At 39.3% G+C, this 13290-nt stretch overlaps 1 protein-coding gene across 1 annotated transcript in view; it reads right to left on the bottom strand.

Annotated features, from left to right (window-relative positions):
- CDKL2 (cyclin dependent kinase like 2) overlaps nucleotides 1-12719 on the bottom strand; it is a 37578-nt gene extending 24859 nt beyond the window's left edge. The window contains exons 1-5 of the mRNA XM_056111389.1: nucleotides 12531-12719; nucleotides 8328-8522; nucleotides 4837-5015; nucleotides 2571-2683; nucleotides 759-898 (exon numbers count right to left, since the gene is read on the bottom strand). Coding sequence (XP_055967364.1) covers nucleotides 759-898; nucleotides 2571-2683; nucleotides 4837-5015; nucleotides 8328-8522; nucleotides 12531-12698 — 795 coding nt within the window. The 5' untranslated portion in view covers nucleotides 12699-12719. The remainder of the gene's footprint in view (nucleotides 1-758; nucleotides 899-2570; nucleotides 2684-4836; nucleotides 5016-8327; nucleotides 8523-12530) is intronic.
- Nucleotides 12720-13290: the final 571 nt, after the last annotated feature.

The following is a 13290-nucleotide window of genomic DNA, read 5'->3' as shown; positions in this document are numbered from 1 at the left end:
AACGCACAGCAGCAATTTGGGGGTATCTGGAAGCCTGAAGGTGCCATCAGGCTGCTGATGCACTCGCCTCACAGGTACAGATTGACCTGCTGGTGGCACAATACCCCCTTCCCTTCTATTTTCTTATTCTACTTTTCTTCTCTTTTCATTGACATAAAATTTGCTTTTTAAATGTTAAAAGTTTTAAGTGAATTATTACAAGGATACTTTTACACTTAAAACATAACACAAAATGGATACTTAATTAAAATATTCAGACCTTTATCTCTGATATTTAGTCAAATTATTTAAGCTAGTACTTTTTTTTTTTTTTTGGGGGGGCGGGCGGCGGCGGCTTTTGGTTTTTAGGCCTTATCCAGAGAGCAGTGCTGAGTGGATCGTGTGTTGCTAGGGCCTTCAACCTGCAAAGCTTGTGTTTCAGCCCATTGGGCTCTTTCTTTCCAGCCTTTTTCATTGTTGTTTTTTTTTGGTTTGCTTTTATTCTGGGACCATACCAACTGTGCTCAGTTCTTATTCCTGGCTCTGTGCTTAGGATCAAACCCAGGTTGGCTGCATGCAAGGCAAATACTCTACCTGCTGTAATATCACTCCATCCTCCTTAAGATTTTTGCATATCATTTTTAATGTACAAAAATTTAAATACTCAGATAAATTTGTTCACCTGAAATGTCAAAGTCTCCAAAATATAAATTCCCCACTAGAAACTAAAAAGAAACACACACACACACACACACACATATATATATATATATGATTACCTTTGCTAAGTCTATTACAACTTCAGGGAGCTTGGGATAGCGTCTCTCGAGAGGTTCTGCTTCCTTGATTTCGGGCAACCTTGCTCCAGCAAATGCAGGATTTTTATAAAACAGCTCCTGATGTCTTGGGATTAGATTACCTGGAAGTGAAAACAGCACCCACTTCTCTCACTATACATCATGGCAGAAAAGACCAGTAGAGGGTTGGACCATGGCACCAGAGGGCCAGGGTGCATGCTGAGCGTGCAAAGAGCCCTGGGTTCAATTAGGGTACCAGATGGCCCAACACCAACCCCACCCCCCCACCCCCATCCCAAGTAGAGAAATGACAAGGAGGCAGGAGGTATAGAGTAGAGAATAAGATGACAGTTCATGAAGTTGGTACTTTCTCAGTGTTTGATACAAAATCCAAAAGAAATGCTTATTGCAGAGGCTATTTGCAGGTTTTACTGTGGTTTTGGCATAAGTGAACTCAAGGAATGTTCTTATCTCAAGTTACTCATTTAGAAAGTTTGCATGCCACGACACATGAAACTAAATCCAGGAGGAGGCATAAGAATGACTAGAAAAGGATATTTCATCATTTTCTAGATTTAAGTACCAGTCCTTTTATTTAGAATAAAAAATTGAAAGTGTAAGCAAAACAATGAAACTAGTAATAATTATGTGACTGAAATACATTCTGGATTTATCAGGTCTATTCTTTTAGAATTTTATTTATTTTTGTTTTTGTTTTTTAAGGCGGATCCCATTGAGGCTCAGTGAACACTCCTAGCAGGTCTTGGGACCACCTGTGGGGCCAGGGATCAAACCCAGGTCAGTTGTGTGCAAGGTAAGAACCTTAACTCCTATACTATCTTTCTAGCCCTATTTTTAAAGAATTTTTTAACAACAAAGTGTATATAAAGTGAGTACTTTAACTCCCTTTTCAGTTATAATACCTAATTTGGTGTGAAATATGTTTAACTTTGCTGCAAAAAGTAATTGCATTATTTGATCTTATAAATGGAAACTTAACAATTAAAAATGAAATAATCCATGTATCTCCCCTCTCTTTTGTTTTGTTTTGTTTTGCGGTGATGGGGATTAAACTGAAGGTCTTGAGGCAATGAGGTAGTACAACAGGTAGTGTGTTTGCCTTGCACACAGTTGTCTCAGGTATGATTCCGGCATTTCATGTGGTCCCCTGAGCACCATCAGGAGTGACTCTTGAATGCAGAGCTAAAAGTAACCACTGAGCATCACTAGGTGTGGCCCAAAAACAAGACAAAAAAATTTCCTCATACAAGCAAGAACAGCGAGTGCTCTAACCAATGAATTCCTTCTCCACCCGCCATCATTTCTATTCTGCAAAGCTTGTGTCTCATCAGGAAGCTGGTTGCAACAAATCTAAGAAGACTTTGGTAGTGTAGCTTTGAAATTCTGTTCCAAAAACTAACAGCAAAAGTAAACTCTGTGGCACAAAAACTACTTCCAAACTTTGTCTCTCAATAGACAGATGAGGATGAAGTTGTCATATTACAGGAAATGCCCAAAGATAGTAAATAACCATTTGCATCTTCTTTACATGTATTTTACTGAACAGAAAAGCATAGAGAAAGAGCATTTGCTCTTTGCCTATTTGGGGGGAATAGGAATGGGTAATGAACATGATTAACTTCATGTGTCAGACAGACTAAAGTCATACTGAGGATGAAGAAGTAAATGAGTATTTATCTAAATGTATATATGTATATATGTGTGTGCATACATATGTATTTATATACAGAATTTAATATGGGGGAAATCCAAATTTTAAAATTCAGTTCTTACCTAAACAGGTTGTAATATGATAGAGTTGGTCAATATCAGAATCTCCAGGAAAGAGGGGCTCCCCCATGAGCATTTCGGTTACCAGACAGCCAATGGCCCACACATCAACTGCCCTGAGAGAAACGCAATGTGGTGTAAAATCTGGCATTTCAGTACGTCTCTTGTGACTAAATCTGTTCTGCATATTACTATTTGGTACCTCGGTACTGAGAAATAGAAGTAATAAGCATTCAGTTACTCCATAAAAGACATTTCCCTAAAAACTAAAATACATTTTACATTTTTTTTTTTTTTTGCGTCACACCCGGCGATGCTCAGGGGTTACTCCTGGCTCATGCACTCAGGAACTGCTCCTGGCGGTGCTCAGGGGACCATATGGGGTGCTGGGAATCGAACCTGTGTCGGTCATGTCGGCTGCATGCAAGGCAAACGCCCTACCTGCTGTGCTATCACTCCAGCCCCCATTTTACATTTCTTAAATGTAACACTTTTACATGTTAGACTTCCAGACAGTTTAATCATGTAATGTGAGAGGGAAAAGGCTTCTGGAAAATCAAAACAGTGATTATGAGTATTTTATCCTAGAAATATAGCTTTCTGCTTCCCACTTAGAGCCTGTTCATTCTTGTTTACAGCTAATACAACAAACTGACAAGTTTGTCTCATGGCACACTGAAGACAAAAAATAGTTGTTGGGGATGTATACAATAAGAAGGAGAATTGAACATTAATAGGGAAAAACTGAAAACTGTCTTTAAAACTCAGTCACCATAAGGCAATGAAGATCAATTGACATTATTAACCACAGATATAACAACCTTGAAATTGCTTAAAATTGTAGCTGAATTATAAAATGACACAAAAATGCAGTATATAAATAAAAGAAGAATGCAGAGAATATTCAATGATTTATACTCTGAAAGCAGAAAAACTGTAGAAAATATTCTAGGAAGATTTCTACCAAAAATTAGTAACTGGGGCCGGAGCAATAGTCCACCTGGAAGGGCATTTGCCTTGCACACAGTTCAATCCCTGGCATCCCATATGGTCCCCCAAGCACATTCAGGGTAAGTCCTCAAGGGTAAGACCATCAAGGGTAAGACCCTTGCATGGCTGGATGTGACCCAAAAAGCAAAATAAATAAATAAATAAAATAAAGATTAAGAAAAAAGAGAACAAAAATTAGTAACTTTTTTTTGAAGAATGTACTTATGCCCGGCAAGCTACTGAGAGTATCTCGCCTGCACGGCAAAGCCTGGCAAGCTCCCTGTGATGTCAAACACAGTAACAACAAGTCTCACAATGGAGCCGTTACTGGGCCCACTCGAGCAAATCAATGAACAACAGGAGGACAGTGCTACAGTGCTACAATACTTATGAAGACAATTCAGGCTTTAAAAAATATTTTTATTAAATTATGTTTCTATTTCCAGCCTTGCCTTATCCATCTCACCTCAACCAACAGTGTTACATTGAATTCAATGTTATCCTGTCTTTACAATAATTATTAGGTCTTTTCCAACCTACTATTAAAAAATATTATCTCCATTCGATCTTCCTACTTTTAAAAACAGTATGCCCACTAATATTTGTTTTATAAGAGAAAAACGCCAAAAACGATGACACATCACTTTTTTTGTGGGGGAGGGGGTCGCACCCAGCAGTGCTCAGGGGTTGCTCCTGGCTTTGCGCTCAGGAATTACTCCTGGCCGGCTTGGGGGACCATACCGGATACTAGGAATTGAACCTGGATTGGCTGCATGCAAGGCAAGTGCTTATCTGCTTTACTAACTCTTTGGCTACTTTTTTTTTTTTTTTTGCTTTTTGGGTCACACCTGGTGATGCTCAGGGGTTACTCCTGACTTTGCACTCAGGAATCACCCCTGCAGTTGCTCGGGGGACCATATGGGATGCTGGGAATAGAACTCGGGTCGGCAGCGTGCAAGGGCGGCCCTACCCGCGGTGCTATCATTCCAGCCCCCTTTGGCTACTCTTTTTAAAAGAAATTTTGGTCCACATTTGGACTCACTCCTGGAGGGCTTGGAGGACCATTCAGGATGCAAGGGATTGAACCCAAGAGAGCCGCATGCAGGGCAAGCACCCTACCCGATGTACTACTCCTTCAGTCTTCTACGTATCACTTTATAAAGTTCCATAAACTCAACTCCTCCATTTGGAGTTCAGTGTAATAGTTTTGCTATATGGTAAACATTAAACATTATTACGAGGAGATTAAGGCTGCCCACCCCCCTTGCAGGGATCTTACTTGCCATACTTGACGTCACCGACCAATAGCTCTGGAGCTCTGTACCACCGGGTTGCCACATAATCAGTGTAAACCTCGCCCGGAGCTGCCAGGGTGCGCGCAAATCCAAAATCACATAACTTGACAACACCAGACTGCGAGATTAAGATATTCTCGGGCTTTATATCTCTGTGTATGATCTAAGACAAAAAGCGGAGTGTGGCATATGTTGACATTTCAATTTTAAGTAAATTAATACTTTTATTTATTTTTTTTTTTAGTACATGCCATGCGCAGGCCATTGGTTTTTCTTTTACAATGAAGACAAATTAGCATAACTGTTTCTGGCTTTAAGAAAACTAGGACCGGGGCTGGAGAAATAGCCAGCTGGTAGGGCATTTGCCTTGCACCCAGCGGACCGGGTTCGATTCCCAGCATCCCATATGGTCCCTTGAGCACCGCCAGGAGTGACTCTTGAGTGCAGAGCCAGGAGTAACCCCTGTGCACTGCCGGGTGTGACCCAAAAAGAAAAAAAAAAACTAGGACCTCTTTGGAAAATAAAGAACATTTATGCTTTAAACTATTTTAAAACTCTAAGATGGAGCTGGAGAGTTGGTACAGTGGGTAAGGGACCTGCCTTGCACACAGCCAACAGGGGTTCAATCCCTGGCATCATAGATGATCCCCTGAGCCACCACCAAGATGATCTCTGAGCACAGAACCAAGAGTAATCTCTGAGCACTGCTGGGTGTGGCCTTCCCACCCACCCCCCAAAATCAAAACAACTTTAATATATTGGTTATATATATGTTAATTACCAAAACAATTACTCTATTAATGGAAGGGTTCAAGACCAAGAGTAGAGCTCTCATTGAAGGTCAGGGTAGTTAAGGACACTTTATGAAGGGGTGGACTCTAACCTTAAGGTCTTAAGTATTAAGACCTTACGTCTTAAGTATTATGGCCTATATTTATAAATATAGAGATTGAAGGACAATCTAACGGAAAGTAACAAGGAAGCCAGAGAGAAGATAGGAATCATCAGGGGGACAGAGAGAACGTCTTTTTCCTAGAGTTGAGATTAAAAATTGTGAAAAAGAGATGCCTCAACAACCACTTTGGGAAGCCTGAACTTGGGTTAAGTCCCCGGAAGCTCATGAAAGTGACATGACAAAAAAAAAGTGGGAAAAGATGACGTTTTTATTCATAAACAAGCTAAATGCAAGAGTGGGACCTGTGAGACATCACTAGGGTGATAAGGATCTAAACTAGGTTGGTATTCAGAGGAATACACTAGAAGACTTTAAATTAAGAATCACCAGAATTCAGGAAATAATAACAGATTTTTTTTTATTTAAACCTAAGAATCTTTTTTTAAAAAAAATAAATGGTGACTCCATTACCAAAAATAGAAAATTCTGAAAAGAATTCTGTTTATTTTATGGGCCACACCCATTCGGTGCTCATGCTTACTCATGGCTCCGTATCAGGGATCACCCCAAATGATGCTTAGGAGAGTCACAAGTGGTACCAGGGAGCGAACCAGGGTCAACCATGTGCAAGGCAAACACTTCAATGCCCACACTATCTCTCTCGACCTGGGAAAGAGTGGTTGTAGTGGAATAATTAGCTGCTCAATTTTAGCCCTATGAGCTTCTGGCTGTGTTGCTGAGGGGCCTTGTGGAAGTGATCACCAGGCAACTAGTTACACAAGGTCAGTGGCTAATATTTCTAAAGGAGAGATTATGGGATGGGGAAATAGGACACTGTGATAGAGACAAGAAACAGTCCACGAAGAAAAAAAATTCTAGAGCTAGGCAAAATATATGATTAGGTTTGATTCTCTAATACAGGTAAATTGCATTTTGAAAAGTAAACATGCCTATTCATTTAAAACTTTTTCAGAGGGATGCCACCGGAAACGACAATTTGCCATTGCTGAGCATTTTGTAGAGGCCACAACTTATTAGATTCGAGATGTCCTAGGTGAGGACACAGCCCAACACCTTGGCTGCAGCACAAAGAAGTGGACTCAGTATAGTCACCAACAAGTCAGTCTCTCTGGACCTGTCCCCGCTGCCTTCGCCACAGGAAACTGGATGAAATCACTGTCTTGCTGTCTCTGGACGCAAATACTCTATGGTTTATCATTTAAACAGCAGAACTGAAATGCAGGTGAGACGAGCAGAATTTTTACTGAAATCTGTCACTGCAGACTTAGGTGACCAGGAAAGTTTCTGGAAAAATGATGGGCTCCGAGTTGATGCACTAATACTAGATACTGCCTAAATAGATGATTATTTATACCTGGTGATTTCAGCAAAACATGGTTCAGGCATCCAATGCCCTTTATCAGTTGGGTCAAACTTGAATTAATAGGAACCTTAAATGAGATTTTTAAGCTTATGAAGGGATTTAAATGCTGTTTTTGTTTGTTTGTATTTTGTTTTCCCACAGGGCAGAGCCTGGCAAGCTACCTGTGGCGGATTTGATATGCCAAAAGCAGTAACAATAATGGATCTCATTCCCCCAACCCTGAAAGAGCCTCCAATAAGGCAGCGTTGGGAAAGACGAGTAAGGAGAGGCTACTAAAATCTCAGGGCTGGGACAAATGGAGCCATTACTGGCACCCGCTCGAGTAAATCGATGAACAACGGGATGACAGTGATACAGTGATGGAGTATTTTGTTTTGGCTTTGGAACCACACCCAGCAGTACTGAGGAGCTATTCTCAGAGTGCTGGGGTCAGGCTGTGGCCTCCGGCATACAGAGCGTGTGGTAGGCCCACTGAGGTCTCTCTCCAGCTCTTCCATGCTATTTTAATTATTTCAGGTGATGTGCTTAGATAGCAGATGTAAATAAATTATTTGGGCAGAGAAATAGTGGAGCAGGTAAGGCGCTGGTTTTGTATGCAGTCAACCGCGTTCAATCCCCAGCACTCCAACTGGCTCCTCGAACCCCACCAGGAGTGATACCTGAGCACAGAGCCAGGAATAAGCCCTGAGCATTGCTGGGTATGGCTCACCCAACAAACAAATAAAAATATATAACTCAAAACCCAAAGTAAACAAATATTAAACCATATAAATTATAAGCATAACTTTAGTATTTATAATTAAGTGTACTGACATGGGCAAGTTATTTTTAATGCAAAAGTAAACAACATGCATTTATAAATAAATGAGAAAAGAGATTTGCTCGAGTGGGCCCAGATATGTAATAAAGCAAATATAGGAAAATTCTAACAAGTATGGAACCCAGATGGTTGGTTTATGGATATTCATTGTAAACTCAACTTTTCAGTATGGCCTGAGATTTTCTAAATTAATTTTAAAATTTTGAGGAGTAATAAGACATGTATTTGGACACATGAAAACTGACAATACCAAAGCAATATAGTTTATTTCAATTATTTTACTGAGCCCAACTTTAAAAAAGTGTCTCATTGGATTAAGTGCCTGGCATTTGAGGTCAACACTTGGAAAAAATAATTATTTAAACTAAACACTTACATTATGACTATGACAAAATCCAATTCCATTGATAATCTGAAACAAATACTTTTGAACTAGTTGATAGTCGAGTCCATTTGGAAAGAGCTCCAAATCATCAAGCATTGTATGGTCGACAAATTCAAAGACTAGGTACCATCGTTTTTTCTTCTTACACACTTCCAAAAGATTCACCAGATTTTCATGTCTGAGTTGCTGTTATTTAAAAAAAAAGAATGATTTTAGAAGATTAAATTATTAGCAACTAGTCACAATCAAAAAATAGATCATCTATGAAAAACAAAATGCATAAATAGTATAAATTATTAAAAACTATATTCTGGTTTTTAAATTATAGTTGAGAGACCTTAATGCTCCATTACCCCATCAGAGAACACAACAAAATCAACAGCAAAAGAAAGTAACTTTTTGTTTGAAAATTTGGATAACTTTTTGAAAAAAATTCAAGGCTGTTAAATATTCAAGGTATTAGATAATGGGGGAAGGGTTATCATTGCTATGGAAGTAATCTTTTTTTTTTTTTTTTTTTTGCTTTGTGGGTCACACCTGGCGATGCACAGGGGCTGGCTCTGCACTCAGGAATTACTCCTGGCGGTGCTCAGGGGACCATATGGGATGCTGGGAATCGAATCCGGGTTGGCTGCATGCAAGACAAACGCCCTACCCGCTGGACTATCGCTCCAGCCCCTGGAAGTAATCATTTTTATACTTGGATTTTGTAGACAGTGTTTGTTCTTGTGCATCAATGTAGTTGGGCACTTGCTCTGTTCAGTCTGATCTTTCATCCAATGATGCTCCCAGCACTGATGTTTCCATTTATTCAGTTACTGGATTGCTCAGCAAGTATCTTGGACAACCTATATTTCTCATTTCTTTAATTATGCTCACTTGGGTTAAGCAAGACTATAAAAATCCACATCTTTGATGCATGGCTTAGAAAATCATAATGATTATTTATGAATAGTAGCCTTTACCTTGAAAAAATGTTAAAAGAAATTCTTCAAACAGAAAATTACAAGTCAGAAACTTTGATCTACATAAAGCATGGAAGAATGCCAAAGATGGAATACATGAAGAATAAATAAAATCTTTTATTATTTATATGCCTAACAAATTGTATTCTCTCTCTCTCTCTCTCTCTCCTTCCCCTGCCTTTCTCTCTCACATTGCCTGGCTCACTTCAAGGTCCTACTCTTCATATCTTCACTGTTTTACTTCTCTTCCTTTCAAGTAGTGGTTTCTTTAATGTATATTTTACTCAACTTTTTAATTTGTCTCAATGTGAGTTCTTATAAATTATTTGGTCTACAGTAAGAAACAGCAGAACTATATGCCCAGAGGTGATATTAAAAGACCCAGAGGTCTGTTTGACAGTCTTCTAGGCCCCAGGAAACAGTTACTATAATCTCGGGGTCATCAAGGAAGGAAGAAAGGGAACATCTTTGGCAGAATATTTTACCTTGAATTCACCCTAAAAATCCACAAACTGTAAATCTGTAAGTCAAGAAGAACCATTCCTAAGTAGGTTCTCTCGAGGACTACAATCCAAATTCAAATCACATTAATCCTGCAAATTGGATTAGATGATGTCAGAATATTAGTGCAACCAAGTTTCCTGGGGTAACCTCAAGTGTTCTCAAGAGCCTCACAGAAGCAAACATAACTCCTCTCAGGGGAAAGAGAACATTATCTAGAGAATCAAGCTATGTAAACAGTATTTTAAAAAATTAACACAGGGCCAGGTATCTGGTTTAGTGGTAGATCTTATGCCTTATATGTTTAGGGCCCTAGGTTTGATCCCTGATACTATAAAAATAAATAACACAGTCATATATCGATGATAGGATTTGATAAAAAAAAATAAATTTGAAGCAACAGGAACAACTACACAAGAGATTTCATTAATACATACTTTAGAAAAGTTATCAATTTAAGGCTCTGGAGCGATAGCACAGTGGGTAGGGCATTTGCCTTGCACATGGCCAACCCGGGTTCAATCCTCAGCATCCATAGTGTCTCCCGAGTACTGCCAGGAGTAATTCCTGAGTGCATGAGCCAGGAGTAACCCCTGTGCATCGCTGGGTGTGACCCAAAAAGCAAAAAAAAAAAACAAAAAAAAAACACAACAGAATAGTTTTTACAGCCAATTGAAGACTATAAGAAAAAAACTAATAAAGATGTTAGAATTAAAAAGTATATCTTGAGGCTGGAAAGATAGTACAGTGGGTATGGTGATTACCTTGCATGCAGCTAACATATGGACACTCAAACTCTTCTAAGCCCCTACAGGAGTGATCCCTGATCACAAAACCAGGAGTAATTCCTGAGCACTGCTGGGTGTGGCCCCAAAGCATATATATACATATATATATGTATATATATACATAAATATGCTGATATAGAATTAAACACACACACACATATATAGAAGCAAACACACGTGTGTTTGCTTCTGTGAGGCTCTTGGGAGCACTTGAGGTTACCCCAGGAAACTTGGTTGCACTACTATATACACACACACACACACACACACACACACACACCCCTCCACCACCACCCCGCTATATATATATTTTTTGAGAAATCGATAGTTAAATAGTAATTGTAGATGTAATTGAAGTAGAATTCCGAATTGGAGAATGATAGGAAGGAAAACATTGAATCAAGAAGAAACAAAAGAACAAAAGATTTAGGAAAATAATATAAGTGAGGAGAAGGCAATCCAAAGTTTGAGTAACTACATTAAATATAAATAAATTAAATACTCCAATTAAAATTCAAAGAGTGGACCAAGAAGATAGCTCTGGACTGGAGCACATGCTTTGCAAGTAAGAAGCCATGGGTTTAATCCCCAATACTACATGGTCCCTCAACTGGAAGCAACCCCTGAGCACTGAGCTCAGGAATATAGTCCCTGAGTTCTGCTGGATGTGAACTGAATAGAAATCAAATGCAGTCTATCAAGTGGAGAAAACAAAAGAATCAACTGCATCTTCTTTTGAAACACATGCCTTACATATATTTCAAAGTATATACCAGGCAATGGACAGCAAGTACTGCAGGTAAGGTGCTTGTTTTGCAAGTAGCCAACCCAGTTCAATCATGGCACCATATATAGCCCCCTGAGTACTGCCAGGAGTGATCCCTGAGCATAGCATTCCTTAACAGGTGACTTGGGAACTGGATTTCAGGATTCCCTTTATTCCCAGAACACATGAAGTAGCTTAGTGTGCTGCAGTACTGTTTATGCTGAAACCCTAATTCAAAAAAAAAAAAAAACAAAATCAGCAACAAAACACCTTGGACTGGTCTAATGAATTTCCTGATAGAAGAAGAGGCTCCTTGCTGAAGGAAATACACGATTCCTGAGCAAGTGTACCAGGAGAGGATGAGAGGAAGCCTGAGTCAGGCCCCTTTGGGGTACATCCCGGGTATCTTTTCCCTTTACTAATTTTGCTTTATGCACCTTAACTTTAATAAATCACAGCCGCGAGGCACTGCAGTGTAGTTCAGTGATAAGGGTGTAGGTTTTGCATTGTGTGAGACCGGGATCTGATCCCTAACACTTAAAAATAAGGCCATCGCCACAAGTAAACGACATGTTGAGTTGCAGGCACTCCTATGAAGCATTAAACCTTGAGGTAGTTACCGGTACCCCCAAGATACGATAGACAAAGAAACAGCCTGATAAATACAGGAGGCAGCAACAAATACTGTTAAAATTATGTTTATGTTCGTGATAATCATTTTGTTTGTCTAAATGTTATTATAAAAACACACAAGATTCCTGTACTTATTTTTGTGCTGGAGAGATAACACAGACAGTAAGACGCCTTGTACGTGGCCCATCTGGTTCAGAGCCCGATACCCCATCTATGCCACAAACTGGCATCTATGCTACAAAGTGCCAGTCCTGAGCACTGCAGAGAGTGTCCTCCCCAGATACACAGAAAAATATATATATATATATATTTTGCTTTTTGGGTCACATCCAGCAATGCTCAGGGGTTACTGCTGGCTCTGCACTCAGGAATTACTCCTGGTGGTGCTCAGGGGACCATATGGGATGCTGGGAATTGAACCCGGGTCGGCCGCATGCAAGGCAAACACCCTACCCACTGTGCTATCGCTCCAGCACCCACAGGAATAAATCTTAATCAGGAAAACAAAAACCTTTTTTTTCAACTCAGTGTATTTACTTACCTTTAGTAGTTTGATTTCTCGCATAGCGATTTTTTTCACCATTTTGTCATCATCACTTTCTAAGAACTTCTTGATGGCTACAATTCTTCCGCTATCTTTATTCCTACACTTCATCACCATTCCATAACTCCCTTCTCCAACCAAGCCTAGGGTCTCATATTTTTCCATTTTGATTCAAGACCAAGGTTTTCCTCGCTGTGGAAACCAAAACATAGTTAATGGTGTTGAATACAAATGTAATAATTCTGCCACAGAATTAACATTAATTCTTCCCTACTTGTCTTCCTGTAGTCACTGTATTGCATGCTAGCAGGTGCTGACTCATAATTTCTTCCTGCTTAAAAAATATCTACACTGTTGAAAAAATACTTACCCACATCTCATATCAGACAAGGCCAACTGAACTGCTTCACTTTCAGCTTCTAAATGATGTAGTAATAAAATTCATTGTTTTTAATTCAGAAAAAAGCAATAATTGAATCATATTATAAAACAATTCTATGTCGCTTTAGAAAACAAAAGTCCTGTTCACTTAGGACTTTTAGGTGAAAATGACACAACTGAATTTGGTTTTAGTCTAGATCAATTTTATTTTTTTTACAATAGGCTTAAAAGAACAAAGCTGAAAGTCTTTATGCCCTTCAATTGGGAAATTGTTCATAATATGATCATTTACAAGTTAGCAAGAACCTTTGGAAAACTTTACTTTGTCACTCTAGCAATTGAATTTCTGTACTGAACTTCAAGATGGAGCAACAGT

This window comes from Sorex fumeus, unplaced genomic scaffold, assembly GCF_029834395.1.
Source record: "Sorex fumeus unplaced genomic scaffold, SorFum_2.1 ptg000013l, whole genome shotgun sequence".
Taxonomy (NCBI): domain Eukaryota; kingdom Metazoa; phylum Chordata; class Mammalia; order Eulipotyphla; family Soricidae; genus Sorex; species Sorex fumeus.
This window is presented reverse-complemented; position numbering and strand designations above follow the sequence as displayed.